Source organism: Lactuca serriola, chromosome 4 (genome assembly GCF_051521515.1).
Source record: "Lactuca serriola cultivar US96UC23 chromosome 4, Lser_US96UC23_V15, whole genome shotgun sequence".
Classification (NCBI taxonomy): Eukaryota; Viridiplantae; Streptophyta; class Magnoliopsida; order Asterales; family Asteraceae; genus Lactuca; species Lactuca serriola.
Window position 1 is genome coordinate 323,093,696 of NC_136411.1, and position 13,569 is coordinate 323,107,264.

At 36.7% G+C, this 13,569-nt stretch overlaps 1 protein-coding gene across 1 annotated transcript; it reads right to left on the reverse strand.

Moving 5' to 3' along the window:
• Positions 1–3,668: 3,668 nt before the first annotated feature.
• On the reverse strand, positions 3,669–7,369 carry LOC145097387 (KH domain-containing protein At4g18375-like). The gene is made up of 8 exons (XM_079034936.1): positions 7,130–7,369; positions 6,276–6,867; positions 5,642–6,058; positions 4,892–5,137; positions 4,659–4,790; positions 4,415–4,587; positions 4,244–4,328; positions 3,669–4,150 (listed from the first exon to the last, which is right to left on the reverse strand). The coding sequence occupies exons 2-8, from the start codon at positions 6,852–6,854 to the stop codon at positions 3,848–3,850; spliced, it is 1,935 nt and encodes a 644-aa protein (XP_078891062.1). The 5' UTR covers positions 6,855–6,867; positions 7,130–7,369; the 3' UTR covers positions 3,669–3,847.
• Positions 7,370–13,569: the final 6,200 nt, after the last annotated feature.

The window sequence follows — 13,569 nt, forward strand, 5'->3', positions numbered from 1 at the left end:
TGCTTATGTTTATGTATTGACGATGACATCCCAATGTTTTGAAAATGAATAAAAATGCATTTCTTCAGAAATGCTTTGATAACATATTTATCATGTTTTTCTGGGAACAAATTCCGCAACACTTTTATTTAAAATGTTACTCTGATTTTCAAACAAAATATAAACAAAATCGGTCTTTTATGGCTGTGAAAATGGGGATGTCACAAAATCCACTTTAGGATATGCGATTGTCGCAGTCTATGTTAAATCTCATAGGAACCTCAAAAGGGTTGTTCGAAACTGTTGAAATCCTGAAGAAGGAATTCGAGATGAAAAATCTTCGGAAGACACTGTATTTCCTCGACATGTAGATCAAGCACCGTAAAGATGGGATTTTCCTCCATCAAGAAAACTACACCCAAAAGGTGTTGAGACGCTTTAGTCATCATGACGCGAAGCCGTCATCTACTCCCATGGCCATTTGTTCTCTAGATATTGTAAGGACCAATTTCGTCCAAAGGATGACGATGAAGAGATATTGAGCCCCGAGTGTTCATATCTTGGTGCAATAGACACATTATTGTATTTGGCACAATGTACTAGACCAAACATCTCGTTTGTTGTGAATTGTCTTGCTCAACACAGTAATGCGCCAACACGCCTTCATTGGAATGGTATTAAAGACATATTTTGTTATCTTAAAGGTACTACGGATATAGGTTTATTCTATCCCTACGTGTCATCGAGTGTATCAAGTCCAAATGATGCTCGAGATAACGCAACCCTTGTCGGCTATGCTGATGCAGGTTACTTATCAGACTTGCATAAGGGACGCTCCCAATCTGGTTATGTCTTTACCATCGGGAACACGATGATATCCTAGAGATCTTGTAAACAGACTCTAGTTGCTACTTCGAAAAATTACTATGAATTATCCGCGCTCTATGAAGCGACTAGAGAGTGTGTATGGCTTCAAGCTGTAACTGGCCATATTCAAAGTAGATGTGATTTGGCTTATGATCCCAATGAACCAGCTGTCGTATTTGAAGATAACACTGTTGTTATTGACCAAGGGAAACATGGGTTACATCAAAAGGGATAACACTACACACATCTCACCGAAATTGTTCTTTATACATGAACAACAAGCATTTCAAAAGATTGAAGTGCAACATATCGGATCGAATAAGAATCATGCAGACTTGTTCACCAAGTCACTGTCGAAGTATTCTTTCCAAAAACATGTTAAAGCTATTGGACTTAGGAAGCTCTCTGAGCTACATAAATGATATGTATCATGCACCTAGTTGTGTGTAAATAAGACTTGTATCCTGACGTATGCTTTGCACCCTGTTGAATGCATTTTAAGGGGAGCGTCCTGATGAATGCTTGTGTACTCTTTCCTTTCGCTCAAGGGTGTTGTCCCATGGGGTTTACCTTGACAAAGTTTTTTTAATGAGACACTAACTGTATCCATTCTCACTTATAGTTTTTGAAGTCAGTGAGAGTATCTTATTAACCATTGTGCACTCTTTTTTCCTTGGTTCGAGTTTTTTTTTTTCCCCACTGGGTTTTCTCTAAACAGGGTTTTAAGAAGGCACACCATATATGGTTCCTTCCCTCGCTTAAGACATCCAAGTCATACTCTTTTATCCTTCGACCAGAGTTTTAGTCCCTAAGGTTTTTCTCCAGCAAGGCTTTTAATGAGGCGAACATCTAATGGATTGTTTAAGAAGTACATGAATGATTCAACATAAATCAAAGCAACCAAGAGGGAGTGTTGTAACTCATTTATGATAGCTCATATTTATTTCATTTATAAGTAGCATTTATGTACTTCGAGGTTTATGTACTTCAAGGTTACAACATTTGGTTTACCCACTCATTGTCTTGTATAAAGGGTTGCCATGAACTCTTTTTTTTTTTTTTTTTTATGAAGAGAACATACATTCATATTGTCTAATGAGAATCTTTGCATGATCATTAAGCTGAGCTAATTTGCCTCATAACAACATTGTCATTTCTTGAAACAATTGTAAATTTAGATTTAATTAATAAAAGATGAGTAAAATCATCAGATACATTGAAGTCGCTAGTACTTCAAGTCTTCAATGCTAAACACATTTTTATCAAACATCAAATAAATAAGGTTTATCATTATACTTTTATCCAAATAGTTATTTGAAATAGTTATGTTAAACTCTTTTTCAATAATGTTTGTCATATTTCTTGTCTTTAATTCTAGATTTGATTTGGAGATATGGGAGATGTTTGATAAATTTGATCACTTTGTCAATTATCTTATGAAGTTCACTAAATGCTTTTGTAGAATAAAAACCTCAATTCCATAATATATTCAAACAAGATGGTGTTACATTTCGAATACCATAAATAATAGGACCAAAGAGTTTCTAGCTAAACAGTATCTATTGTTGTCCTCTCTCTTTGAGATCGAAAGTTCAAACCTCAACTTGTACATAAGCAAAATTAAAAGTAGTTTTGATTTTTCGTTCCAAAAACATGAATAGCATCGACTAACACTTCTACCATCACCGTTGCAACATGTTTAGATGGAACTTAGAGTAGTGTGTTGACTACAATCAATAAACAACATTTAGCTAAATTACATACGTTGAAGGGTTGTCCGAACCACCATTGTTCAAGGTATGACATATACCCACATCACCAGTGATTGATCATAATCTGAATCGCAGTAAAAGATGATCCTAATGTTTGAATGTTTTAATTCTTTTGAACTTAAATCGTCTCATTTCAAACATGATATTTTCCAAAAGAATGACAAATTGGTCAAGTCGTTATGGTACCATATCTATATGGATTGGATAGAAGACATTTAGACCATCCCAATGTCCAAAAGTTTCTCATGTTAATATGGACGCATATATAGTTCTTTTTCATTATAAAATAGTCAGTTTCTCATGTTAATATTGCCGCATATATAGATTCTCTTTTCATTATAAAATACTCCTATTTTACAATACTTTCATCAAGTAATAATAATATTAAGAAAAATAAGTGATTTGGTGTCAACAAGAAAAAAATAATCGTCTCTATAATGATATGTACAACATCATATACAACACACAACTACTTTGTATACCTTTTGTATCTAGACAGACTATATCATTTTAACTGTTATGAAAATAATAAAATAAGTATTCAATTTAAATGAGAGAGTGAGAGAGAGAGAGAGAGAGAGAGAGCGCAATACACATGATAGGAATGGTACATATGTCGGTGAGACAATTTGTAATTTATTTGTCCCGACCAAAAGGTATAGGACAAGGACTCGCCTTTGATCTTTCATTTGTGAAAAAGACAAGAACGCCCTTCTCATCCTTATCATCAAAAATAGTCTTAAAAAGCCTGTCCAATTCAATCCAGTCCAGTCCAACCTTAGGCTATGTTTGTTATACAAGACCCGACTGGACTGACACTGACAGACTGACTTTCTAGGGCTATATTCGATGATAAGAATGAGAAAGGGCATTCACCTCTTTTGCACATACGACAGATCAAAAGCAACCTCCCTGTCCCACCTTTTGCCACCAATTTTTAATTTTTGTCTCACAGACATCAGTCAGTCAAACAAAGTACAAATCAAATCCTGTCCTGTCAAGCACACATCACATGACTCCCAAAGTCCACATCATCAGGACAAAGTCTCATCATAATAGATACGTATACGTCTGTTGAATTCTAGGCAAGAAAAGTCCCCAAGATTTTTTTTTAAATCATAAGTCATAACAATTAAGTCTGGTCAACATTCTAAAAAGTCAACAACATGATCTGATCGGGTGGTCTTTAAAAAGGTCTGGTAGTAAATCAAATATGCCCCAAACTAAAACTAGTGTCCATACTGCTGAGAAGTCTGGGTGGTGGTGTAATGGCCTTGCTGAGGGGGGTAGGTTGGGACAGTGGCGGCAGGGGCGGTGGTCGTGGTGGTCGGGGTGGTGTAATATGATGTGTGTGCAGAAGAGTAGGGATCTTGCTGGGTACCATAGTTTTCAGCATAAGTAACCTGAACAGGATGGGTTTGTCCGCCTGCAGCCCCACCGTATGCTTGGTACACATCCACCACACCATGTGTGGCTGCAACTGCAACTGGTTGTGCATACGGATCTTGACTGTTCACCATTGTTCCTGCAACCTATATACATATATATTTTTTACAACAATTCATGACCTCAAGTTGGAAAATTACTAAATTACCCCTGATTAAGAAACTAACTAACCAACCGACCTCACTAGGGTTGTGAACTCCAGGGGGACCCGGAACCGAAGCTTGTCCACTGTTTGCCACATTCATATCAACAGCACTTGGATATCTGATTTAAAACAAAAGTAAATATATATTAATGTGAAACAGAGTATAGAAATATGAAAAATGAAAAATGAAAAATGACTAAAATACCCTGATGCGTGTGAAGGAACTGGATAAGCATGGGTTGCATATTCCACTGGAGGGGCATGATAAGTATGAGGTTGATACTCTCTTGGAGGAGGAGGAGGAGCAAGGTAACTAGGAGGAGGATGTTGATGTTGATGTTGATGTTGATGTTGATGCTGATGTGGATTATATTCGCGCTTCATAGAAACATAAATAAATATTTAGTTATTAAATTAATAAATTCTCATTTCCCGAATTTAAATTTTACCTTAAATGGTTCATAACGACCACCTCGTGGGACCACCTCTGTTACAGGTTTTGTATCTCTAAGATATCTTGCCCTAAATCTTGATGCAATCTCAGCCAAAGCTTCTTTCGCAACACCATAACTCCCCGACACCTAGAAGGGTATTTTTGGAAATTGTAAAAGATCAAAAAGGGTGTCTCAGGAAAGTGAAAAAACCAAAAGGGTATGTCTGGAAATTGAGATATGGTTATCACCTGAACAAGCTCTTCATTTTCAGCAGCACACTTTGGTTTGTCTTCTTTAGGATAGACACGGATATCTGCTTTAATTCTTCTCCTCATTTCATTGATTATCATGCCACCTTGGCCAAGAATGCAGCCTACTTTACTAGAAGGAATTAAAACACGTGTTGTAATTATTCCCTTTTCATCATGCTCACTTGTTTTATCTTGTAAAAGAAGAATCGCATCAATTGTTCTTGACCTTGGTTTCTGTAAAGCCTGAGAAACATTTTCAAATATCAACCAATAATTAACATAAATTTCCTTTTTTTTTCTAATTTTGGTCCCAAAAACTGCTCTTGTAAAACTTTGCTCCTTATTTGATTGAGGTTCTTGTAATGCTTTTTGTCCCTATTCCAAATGACTATTTCGTCCCTGAGTATAGTTGATTTTTGCAACTGTGATCCCAAGATAGTCTTTCTACCCAAAATGTTACAAAAACCTCAAAATTTTGCAAAAGAAAACTTTTTGGGACCAAAAAGGTAGTTAAAAATTTTGTCAAACTGTGAAAACACTATTTTCTTTGTGGATTTGGTCCCTAAAATGACTATATTGCCCTTCATATTATATTTCTTAAAAAAATTTATGTCGTTTAGTTTATTTGTTTACTATTACTTATAAAATGATTGGGGTCATTCTACTTGGAACAGGGAGCAAAAACTTTATGAAAACCTCAAATAAGGACCAAAACTGAAAAAATTAAAAAGAATTAAAAATACTAACATCAAAAGAAGAGACAACAATGACTCTTTCATCTGAGCCTAGAAGTGGATCCTCCACATGGATACTTGTACCCGTTTCTTGCTGAAACTGTCTTAAACTGATCCCATTTCTCCCAATCACTCCATGAATTCTTGCTTCAGAGCAAAGAATTTTCATTGGGAACTCAATTGGTGTCTCTTCAATTTGAACAGGATCAATGGCCGGAGGCCCATATCGTGGTGGCTCCCGCCATGGAAGTGGCGGTGCACCGTAGGTGTATGGCCCACGTTCAGGCGGCGGTGGTGCACCTGGCTGAAAGGCCCGTGGGGGGCCCACGGGTCGACTGTTTGATGGTGGTTCATCTTTTCGTGGATTTTGATGTAACAATGTTGAGACTTTAGCAAGTGCTTTTCTTGTAACATCTGGTGTGCCTGATATCTGAAAAAAAAAAAAAAAAAAAAAAAAAAGTTGTATTATATGTCAGAGAAAATACTAAAATGCCCTTATGTAGTCTGGAAAAGAGATTTTCAAGGGAAAAATGAAAGTAGGATGAAAATAGAATGCTATAATAAACAAATAGAGGTATATAACAATGATCAATACATTATTTTCAAGAGGAATGAAAGTAATACAGAAATAAATAAAAGTAGATTACCTGCAACAACTCATCAGTCTCCATAGCACAAGTAGGAAGCTGCTCTGCAGGCAAAAGACGAATAACAGCACCAGTCTCACCTCTTAATCTCTTAATAACTTCACCACCTTTCCCCAAAAGACACCCAACTGTGTTATTTGGAACAAGCATTCGACAAAACACCACACTTTCCTCATCATCAAAAATATCTTCCTCAACAATCCTATCATGAACTTTTACAAGAGCATCTTGAGCTGCACAATGCAGCTCCAAATCATTATCATCATCATCGTCATTTTTTACTACTGGAGCTTTTGCAGAAGGACTGTAGATTATGATTACTCTTTCTTCTGAACCAAGGACAGATTCCGCAACTGTAATTTTAGCTTGGGTTTCTTCACGTAAGGCTTTCACTACAGTGCCACCTTTTCCGATTACACTGCCGATTCTTCTGGATTGGCATAGGATTCGGTAGACTGTTTCTGAAACATGAGAGCTTTCTGAAGATTCTTCATCATCAAATTTCCCTCTTTTGTTGCCACCCTTGTTGAAGCGAGGGTTTGGGCGTTTCTTGAAGGGGGATCCTCTGCCTCTTTCCATTTGTCCACAAAATCTACAATTGAAAAACCTGATAGTCACTACTACATCAACATTGTAAAAAAGGGTATCAAATAGCAATTCAGATTTCAGAAACTAATCAAACTATTGTAGCAATTTAGAAACAGTAATAAGCTAATAGCAATTCATGAACAATCAACAAGAATTCAGAATACGGAAACAAGCTATAACTGATTTACAATTCTGAATTCAGAAACAATCAGAAAGAACTCAGAATCAACAAAGAAACAGAAATGATGATAGGCAGAGAGATGAACCGGTGATATGTAGAGTCGCAGAATTCGACAATCAGAAAGAGTGATGAAATTAATTGAGGAACAATGCTGAAATTGAATAAGGATCGATGCTTAGTCAGACGTCTCGAGCCTTATGCAGTGAACTACAGGATCATCGACGCTGAAACAGGGGTTCATTCGGTTGATTGAGATCATCGATGCTGAAATCGATTGAGAGATGCGGTTGTTGTTGAGAGCCGGTGTTTTAGGGTTAAAAAGGCTTTTTTGTCAAGAACAAAAAAAATGAATCTATTCATTTAACCCATTAAAAGCCCAAGTCGCTAATAAAACTAATTAAATGCCCTTTCTTTGATTATTTAAAATGATTTATATTTATTTATAAAATAATATAACTATACAAAATGTTTATATTAGTTTATCCAGTTACAAAACATAATATAATAAATTAATAATTGTCTTTTTAGTATTCGACAAATTTTGTTTATAAACGTAAAAATACTAAAATGACAAAGAAAAAAGAACATCTTATATATTATTGGTTTTTTGTTGTAAATCAGAACCAATAGACACATAAGAAACCAACAAATAATATTGATAATTATATATCGATTAGTTGCAAATAATAGATCCAATTATAATTAATATGATTACCAAGTTTTGTCCAAAAATTAGATTAATTATTCTCGATTAGATCTGATTATAAAAAAGATAAAAGGAGAGTGTCATGTTATTTGACGAAATTAAAAAAAACCAGACAATAATGTAAAACCGATCTGTTAACGGCTGATCTTGAACGTGGAATAATTGCACGGATCAGACTCCTAAACTTTTGAGGTTTTTACTTTGCTTCTATCGGTTGTAAGCAACAGAGTGAAAAACCATGATTTAATGTAGACTTACCGAGTTTCCAACTGCAATGGAAAACAATAAACGCAAAGCGAATACTGAGAAACTGGAAGAAATGGAGAGAGAGAGAGAGAGAGAGAGAGAGAGAGAAAGAGAGATTCGAAATTTATGCATGTTGGGACTTACAATGCATGAAATACGGCTCCCAGAAAGTTGTATTTATATGTATCGAAACCCTAGAAGGCAATAAAGAGGCCCCTCTTGGGTCAGCCCCTTAGAAACCCTAGGGCGACGACTTACTCTCCAAGCTAGCCGTTTTTTAAGCCTTCTAGAATATTTTGTTGCCATATCCATGACCGATTTGACCCGAACTTCGCCAAAAATAGAAGTTCCTCAGCTCCCAACAACCGATGCGTCGTGCCAAGTGTGCATAAATCACATTGTATCGTTTGGCACCACCTGAGATGCAGAAGTTGTCTATATAGCTTCAGGAGCTGCTAGACAAGAGTTTTGTTCATCCGAGTAGCTCTCTGTGGGGAGCACCGATTCTGTTTGTGAAAAAGAAGGACGGTTCACACAGAATGCGCATTGATTACTGGGAGTTGAATAAGCTAACGGTGAAGAACTGTTACCTACTCCCGAGGATTGACGGTTTATTTGACCAGCTTCAGGGTGCATCTTGCTTCTCCAAGATTGATTTGCACTTAGGGTACTATCAGATAAGGGTCATAGAGGATGGCATGCAGAAGACAGCCTTTAGGAATCGTTATGATCATTAAGAGTTTGTGGCGATGTTATTCGGGCTCACCAATGCACCAGCAGCGTTCATGGATCCCATAAACTGGATCTGCAGGCCCATGTTGGATTAGTCTGTGATTGTATTCATTGATAATACTCTGGTCTACTCCAAGACCAAGGAGCAGGACGAGGAACGTTTACGAGAGGTATTAGAGATCTTGAGGAGGGAGAGACTTTATGTCAAGTTCTCCAAGTGTGAGTTCTGGTAGCATGAGGTGCAATTTTTAGGGTAAATTGTTAACCATAATGGTATATTGGTCGACCCGGCCAAGATCGAGGTCATGATGCGATGGGAGGTTCCGAGGACAACATCTGATATTTGGAGTTTCTTAGGTCTCTTAGGGTATTATCGGAGATTTATCCAGGATTTATTCAAGATCGTAGTGCCTTTGACTCGTTTGACTAATAAGAAAGTGACTTTTCAGAGGGGCCTAATCAACAATTGGCTTTTAAGGCTCTGAGGCAGAAATTGTGTGAGGCCCCGTTTCTTGCGCTCCCTGAGGGTTTGGATGATTTCATGGTTTATTGTGACGCCTCTATTTTAGATTTGGTGGAACACCAAAAACCATTTCAGAAAAAGCAATATGGTCTGCATGGAGCTTCTCGACTTCATTTGTAATGAGAGGTGCTATTTGGAGATATTCTCTATGAGAGTAGAAACAAAATCTCTGACCATTCGCCTAATAAGAACATGAGGACCTTCTTTCACCGACCTCCATATTTCTTCACCTTTTTCTTTGCCAACCAAAAATCTCTCCATTATGACTTTGTAGTGATCATACTCTTCAACAAATAACAATGGGGCACGTGATGGGCAACTCACACTATTTGCGATTTTCATTGAATACTTTTGTTGAGATTGATTAGAAGCAGCCATTGATGTGACATCCCCATTTTCATGGCCAGAAAAGACCGATTATGAGTTATGCTTTGTAAAAATCAGAGTACTTCTTTTCATAAAAATGTTGTGGAATTTGTTCCCAGAAAAATACGATCAATACGTTATCAAAACATTTTCGAAGAAACGTATTTTATGCATTTTAAAACGTTTGGGATGTCATCGTCAATACAGAAACATAAGCATAAACGGAACTTACATTTATTTACACTAGTGATCTACATCTCTTTAATCTCTCAATGTAATGTGACTTCATATCAACACTTGTGATATAAATAAACTGAGTGGGCAGGTTGGGAAACCTGGTGAGTACATAGGGTTTTCAACCCACAATAAATATAATTAATATGTTTAAACAATCATCCAATCAACCTAATTACCCATCCCCATTATCTTCTTTACTCTTAAGGATTTATCCTAAGAGTCATCTATCCTGCATTCATTTATTCTGAAGTCCCTTACTTCAAGGATTATAGGACTGGCACTAAATCCATAGCTACCAATGCTCATTCACTAATTCCATAGCTACTATAGTTTATTCATCGGGTACTAAATCCATAGCTACCAATGTTTATCTAGTAGGTACTAAGTCCATAGCTACCAATTCCTAACAGGTACTAAATCCATAGCTACTAGTGTTTGTCCAATAGGCACTAAGTCCATAGCTGTCGGGGTTATTTATTAGGCACCAAGTCTATAGCTGCATATGTTTACTCACATCATCTTTTATCTCTCATCATTCATCTATCCATGTCATACCCAACATATTCGTATATATAAAATACATATACAGTTAAAATCATTTAAAACATGTATAAATCGTTCATCCAGCATAGACAAAAAGTATTCAGATAATATGCACACATAGCACGTAATTTATATAAAATACTTCATATCTATGTGTAAGATGAAAGTAACTATGCACTCACTTGAAAGGTGGTGACTCAGCACTCGGACAGCGCTTCGATACTCTCAAAACAATTTTCCTTTGATAAAACCTAGTACCAATACCACTAGGGTTTAGTCTAACGATAACCGCGACAAATTAATAGTTTGACTATTATTACTATTATATAAGCGTTAAATAACACTCAATATAACTCATAATGATAGCCCAAATAATTATTTTAAGGACCTAATAACATTACTATAATTATTTGAAAACTATATTAAAAGTTGCGTAAGCGTAGCTCACTTACAGCGGATTTTAAAGAAAACCGGGCTTTGCTCGGAGCAACGTTTCCGAAACCGAAAGACCATTTTTCTCGGGACTCCGGGAGCCTCGGGGCTTCCTTAGGGTGCTAGGGGATCACCTAGGCTTAGGGGAGGGTTAAAACCCTTAGAGAGAGAAAGAAATTTAGAGAGAGAAAGAAATTGGTGTGAAAAATCGGAGACCCTCACCCCCTTTTTATACCCTGCGAGGCCTCAGACTACGCTGGGCATAGCCGAGGTACGCTGGGCGTAAGGCTCGCATCGTACAACACGCGTCCGAACAGGCCTGGTGCGACGTGGCTGCTTGTGGACCGAGGAAGGCTAGAACGCGGAGCGTAGGGACTTCATACGCGAGGCGTACTCGGACGTTGGGCGTCTTTGGATTACGCAGGGCGTATGCGAGGACAAGTGTCACCCATCCGAAGCGAGGTGTGGGCAACAAGGGATGGCTGAGATTCGGCCACGTCAGCAACTTCGCAATCAGCTTCGCAAATTCACACTCCGATTTTTGAAAATCATAACTCTCGCATACAGGCTCCGTTTTTGACGTTCTTTATATCCACACGAAGGCGGGAACATACTCTACAACTTTCGTTTAGACTCCGTTGGCTAATTTTGACTTTATTTTAAATTTTATATTTTTAACAGGCCGAGACAAGATTGGTCTGTTAAATTCTCATAACTTCTTCATCCGACATCCTTTTTCACCCATCTTTTTCTTGTTATGCTACTCTTAACGAGATCTTCAATTCTCGTTTAGGTCGTTTCGGCTAAAAACCACTCAATCTAATATTCGAATTTCGGGTTGTACACAGCTAAGCCGAAATTTCGAAAAATCATAACTTTCTCATACGAAGTCAGATTTGGACGTTCTTTTTATGGACGCTCTCGGTTTAACGTATTCTACGACTTTCATTTAGATTGCTAAGGCTAAAACTCGCTCTATCGTAAATTCACTATTTACGCTTCCCGGTATCGTGTCGGTTCCGTCGCGAAACTTCGACGGGTCATAACTTCTTCGTTATAACTCGGATTTTGGTGGTCTTTATATGTACGGAAACCTTGTAACATATACTACATCTTGGTTAAGATTATTTATTCTAAATAATCTTTTGTTGAAAAGTCATTTTTGACACTTATTGCCTCTAATTTGACTAGCCCGGATCTACGGACGTTACAATTGATGTTTAAGATATTAGAGTTAAAGTGGTATATAGAAGAACTTTTATCCTGAACACGAAAATAATTGAGATACCAAGGTAATCTTCAACCAACTATAATATATTTTTATGTATTCAAAGAACAACCACTTAGGCTCTGATACCAAATATGAGTTCACTGATTTGCATAAACAAGGTTTGAAAACTCAAACCTTGAATTAATCTAACATCAATGATTGCTTGTAATAAAAGATCCAGCCAAGTCTATATAAACTTGTCAAGCCTTGAAATAAATTACTCAACATAGTGCTCAAGATGATTAATATAAAGTATGAACAATGTAAACTAAATAAGAACAAGAAGAATCTTAAAGAGAAATAAATGACTGAATGATTCTTTGATTTGATATAAGTGAAGTTGTTCAACAGGTGCACTCATACCTATTCCAAAGGTTGACACTCCTTTTAAATCCAAAGGAGTTACTAAAGAAAAGTACTAGTAAAGTATGCATGGACTGGAGATCAACAGCCTGACACGGCCATTTTTGATGATCTTGTTGGTTGTATGACACTTCATTACAAATATTAAACAACAAACTAGTACTATAACTTCTGTCATAATACATTGATCAAATTCCGAAACAACAGCATCTTAAAAATCTATATATCTCAGAATCTACTCTTTATCTCAAAGTCAAGACTATCTCGGAAAGACACATCATCTCGGATTGACTAAGGGGCACTTTCATGTACTAACAATATCAAGTGCATAATTCTTGAAACAAGAGTATTGATTGTCTCAAAATGTCTCATGACGAACCAATGGTTAATATGAATTCTACTTTCCTCAATACTTGCATTGATACCTATTTCATGAAATCGGATTGTAATGTGGTGACATATGTTGGGTTATGAGCAAAACAACATGCATATGGTGTTCATGCAAACCCTAATGCTTGGATCTAGTTTTTCTATTTCTACATGCAACAATTTGTCCAATACTTGCAAACCCTAATCTAACATACAACAAAAACGAAAATAACATATAATAAAGAAGTTAGAATGTTACCTTGATTGTTGCTTGAAGATCTTGAGCTTTTGAGAACCTTAGCACCTCAAATGTTGTCCCTCTAATAGATCACAAACACCAAAGCAATTTGGAGAAGATTAGAGAGAGATAGGCAGGTAATTTTAGGCTCTTGAACTCTTGTTAGGGTTTGGGGTAGCCGAAAATTGCAAACCAAGGGGTTCCTTATATAGGTAAGGAATTAGGGTTTCAGTCAAATGCTTATCCGGTTGCTTAGGCTCTAAACAGCCCATAAGAATCTTCCAGAACCAAGCCCCTTGTACAATTTCAACATGGGTTTCCCTATGAAATCGTTCAACCCTTATTTAGGGTTTCCTCAACCCACAATGTAATTATCCAATAATTACAAGTTCGGTCCCTTTAATTCAATTAACCTCTTTTGACCACAAATTTAATTCTAACTTAATTATTGACCAATGTTAATTAAATAATATGATTTCTCATTTAATATATTATTCATA

What these genes read in the sequence shown, in the direction of transcription:
- LOC145097387 (XM_079034936.1), bottom strand. Translation starts at nt 6,854, where the DNA reads ATGGAAAGAGGCAGAGGATCCCCCTTCAAGAAACGCCCAAACCCTCGC. An exon ending in TTGTTGTCTCTTCTTTTGAT is followed by an intron (nt 5,138 to 5,641) that starts GTTAGTATTTTT and finishes AATGTTTCTCAG; the next exon opens with GCTTTACAGAAACCAAGGTC. An exon ending in AAAATGAAGAGCTTGTTCAG is followed by an intron (nt 4,791 to 4,891) that starts GTGATAACCATA and finishes ATACCCTTCTAG; the next exon opens with GTGTCGGGGAGTTATGGTGT.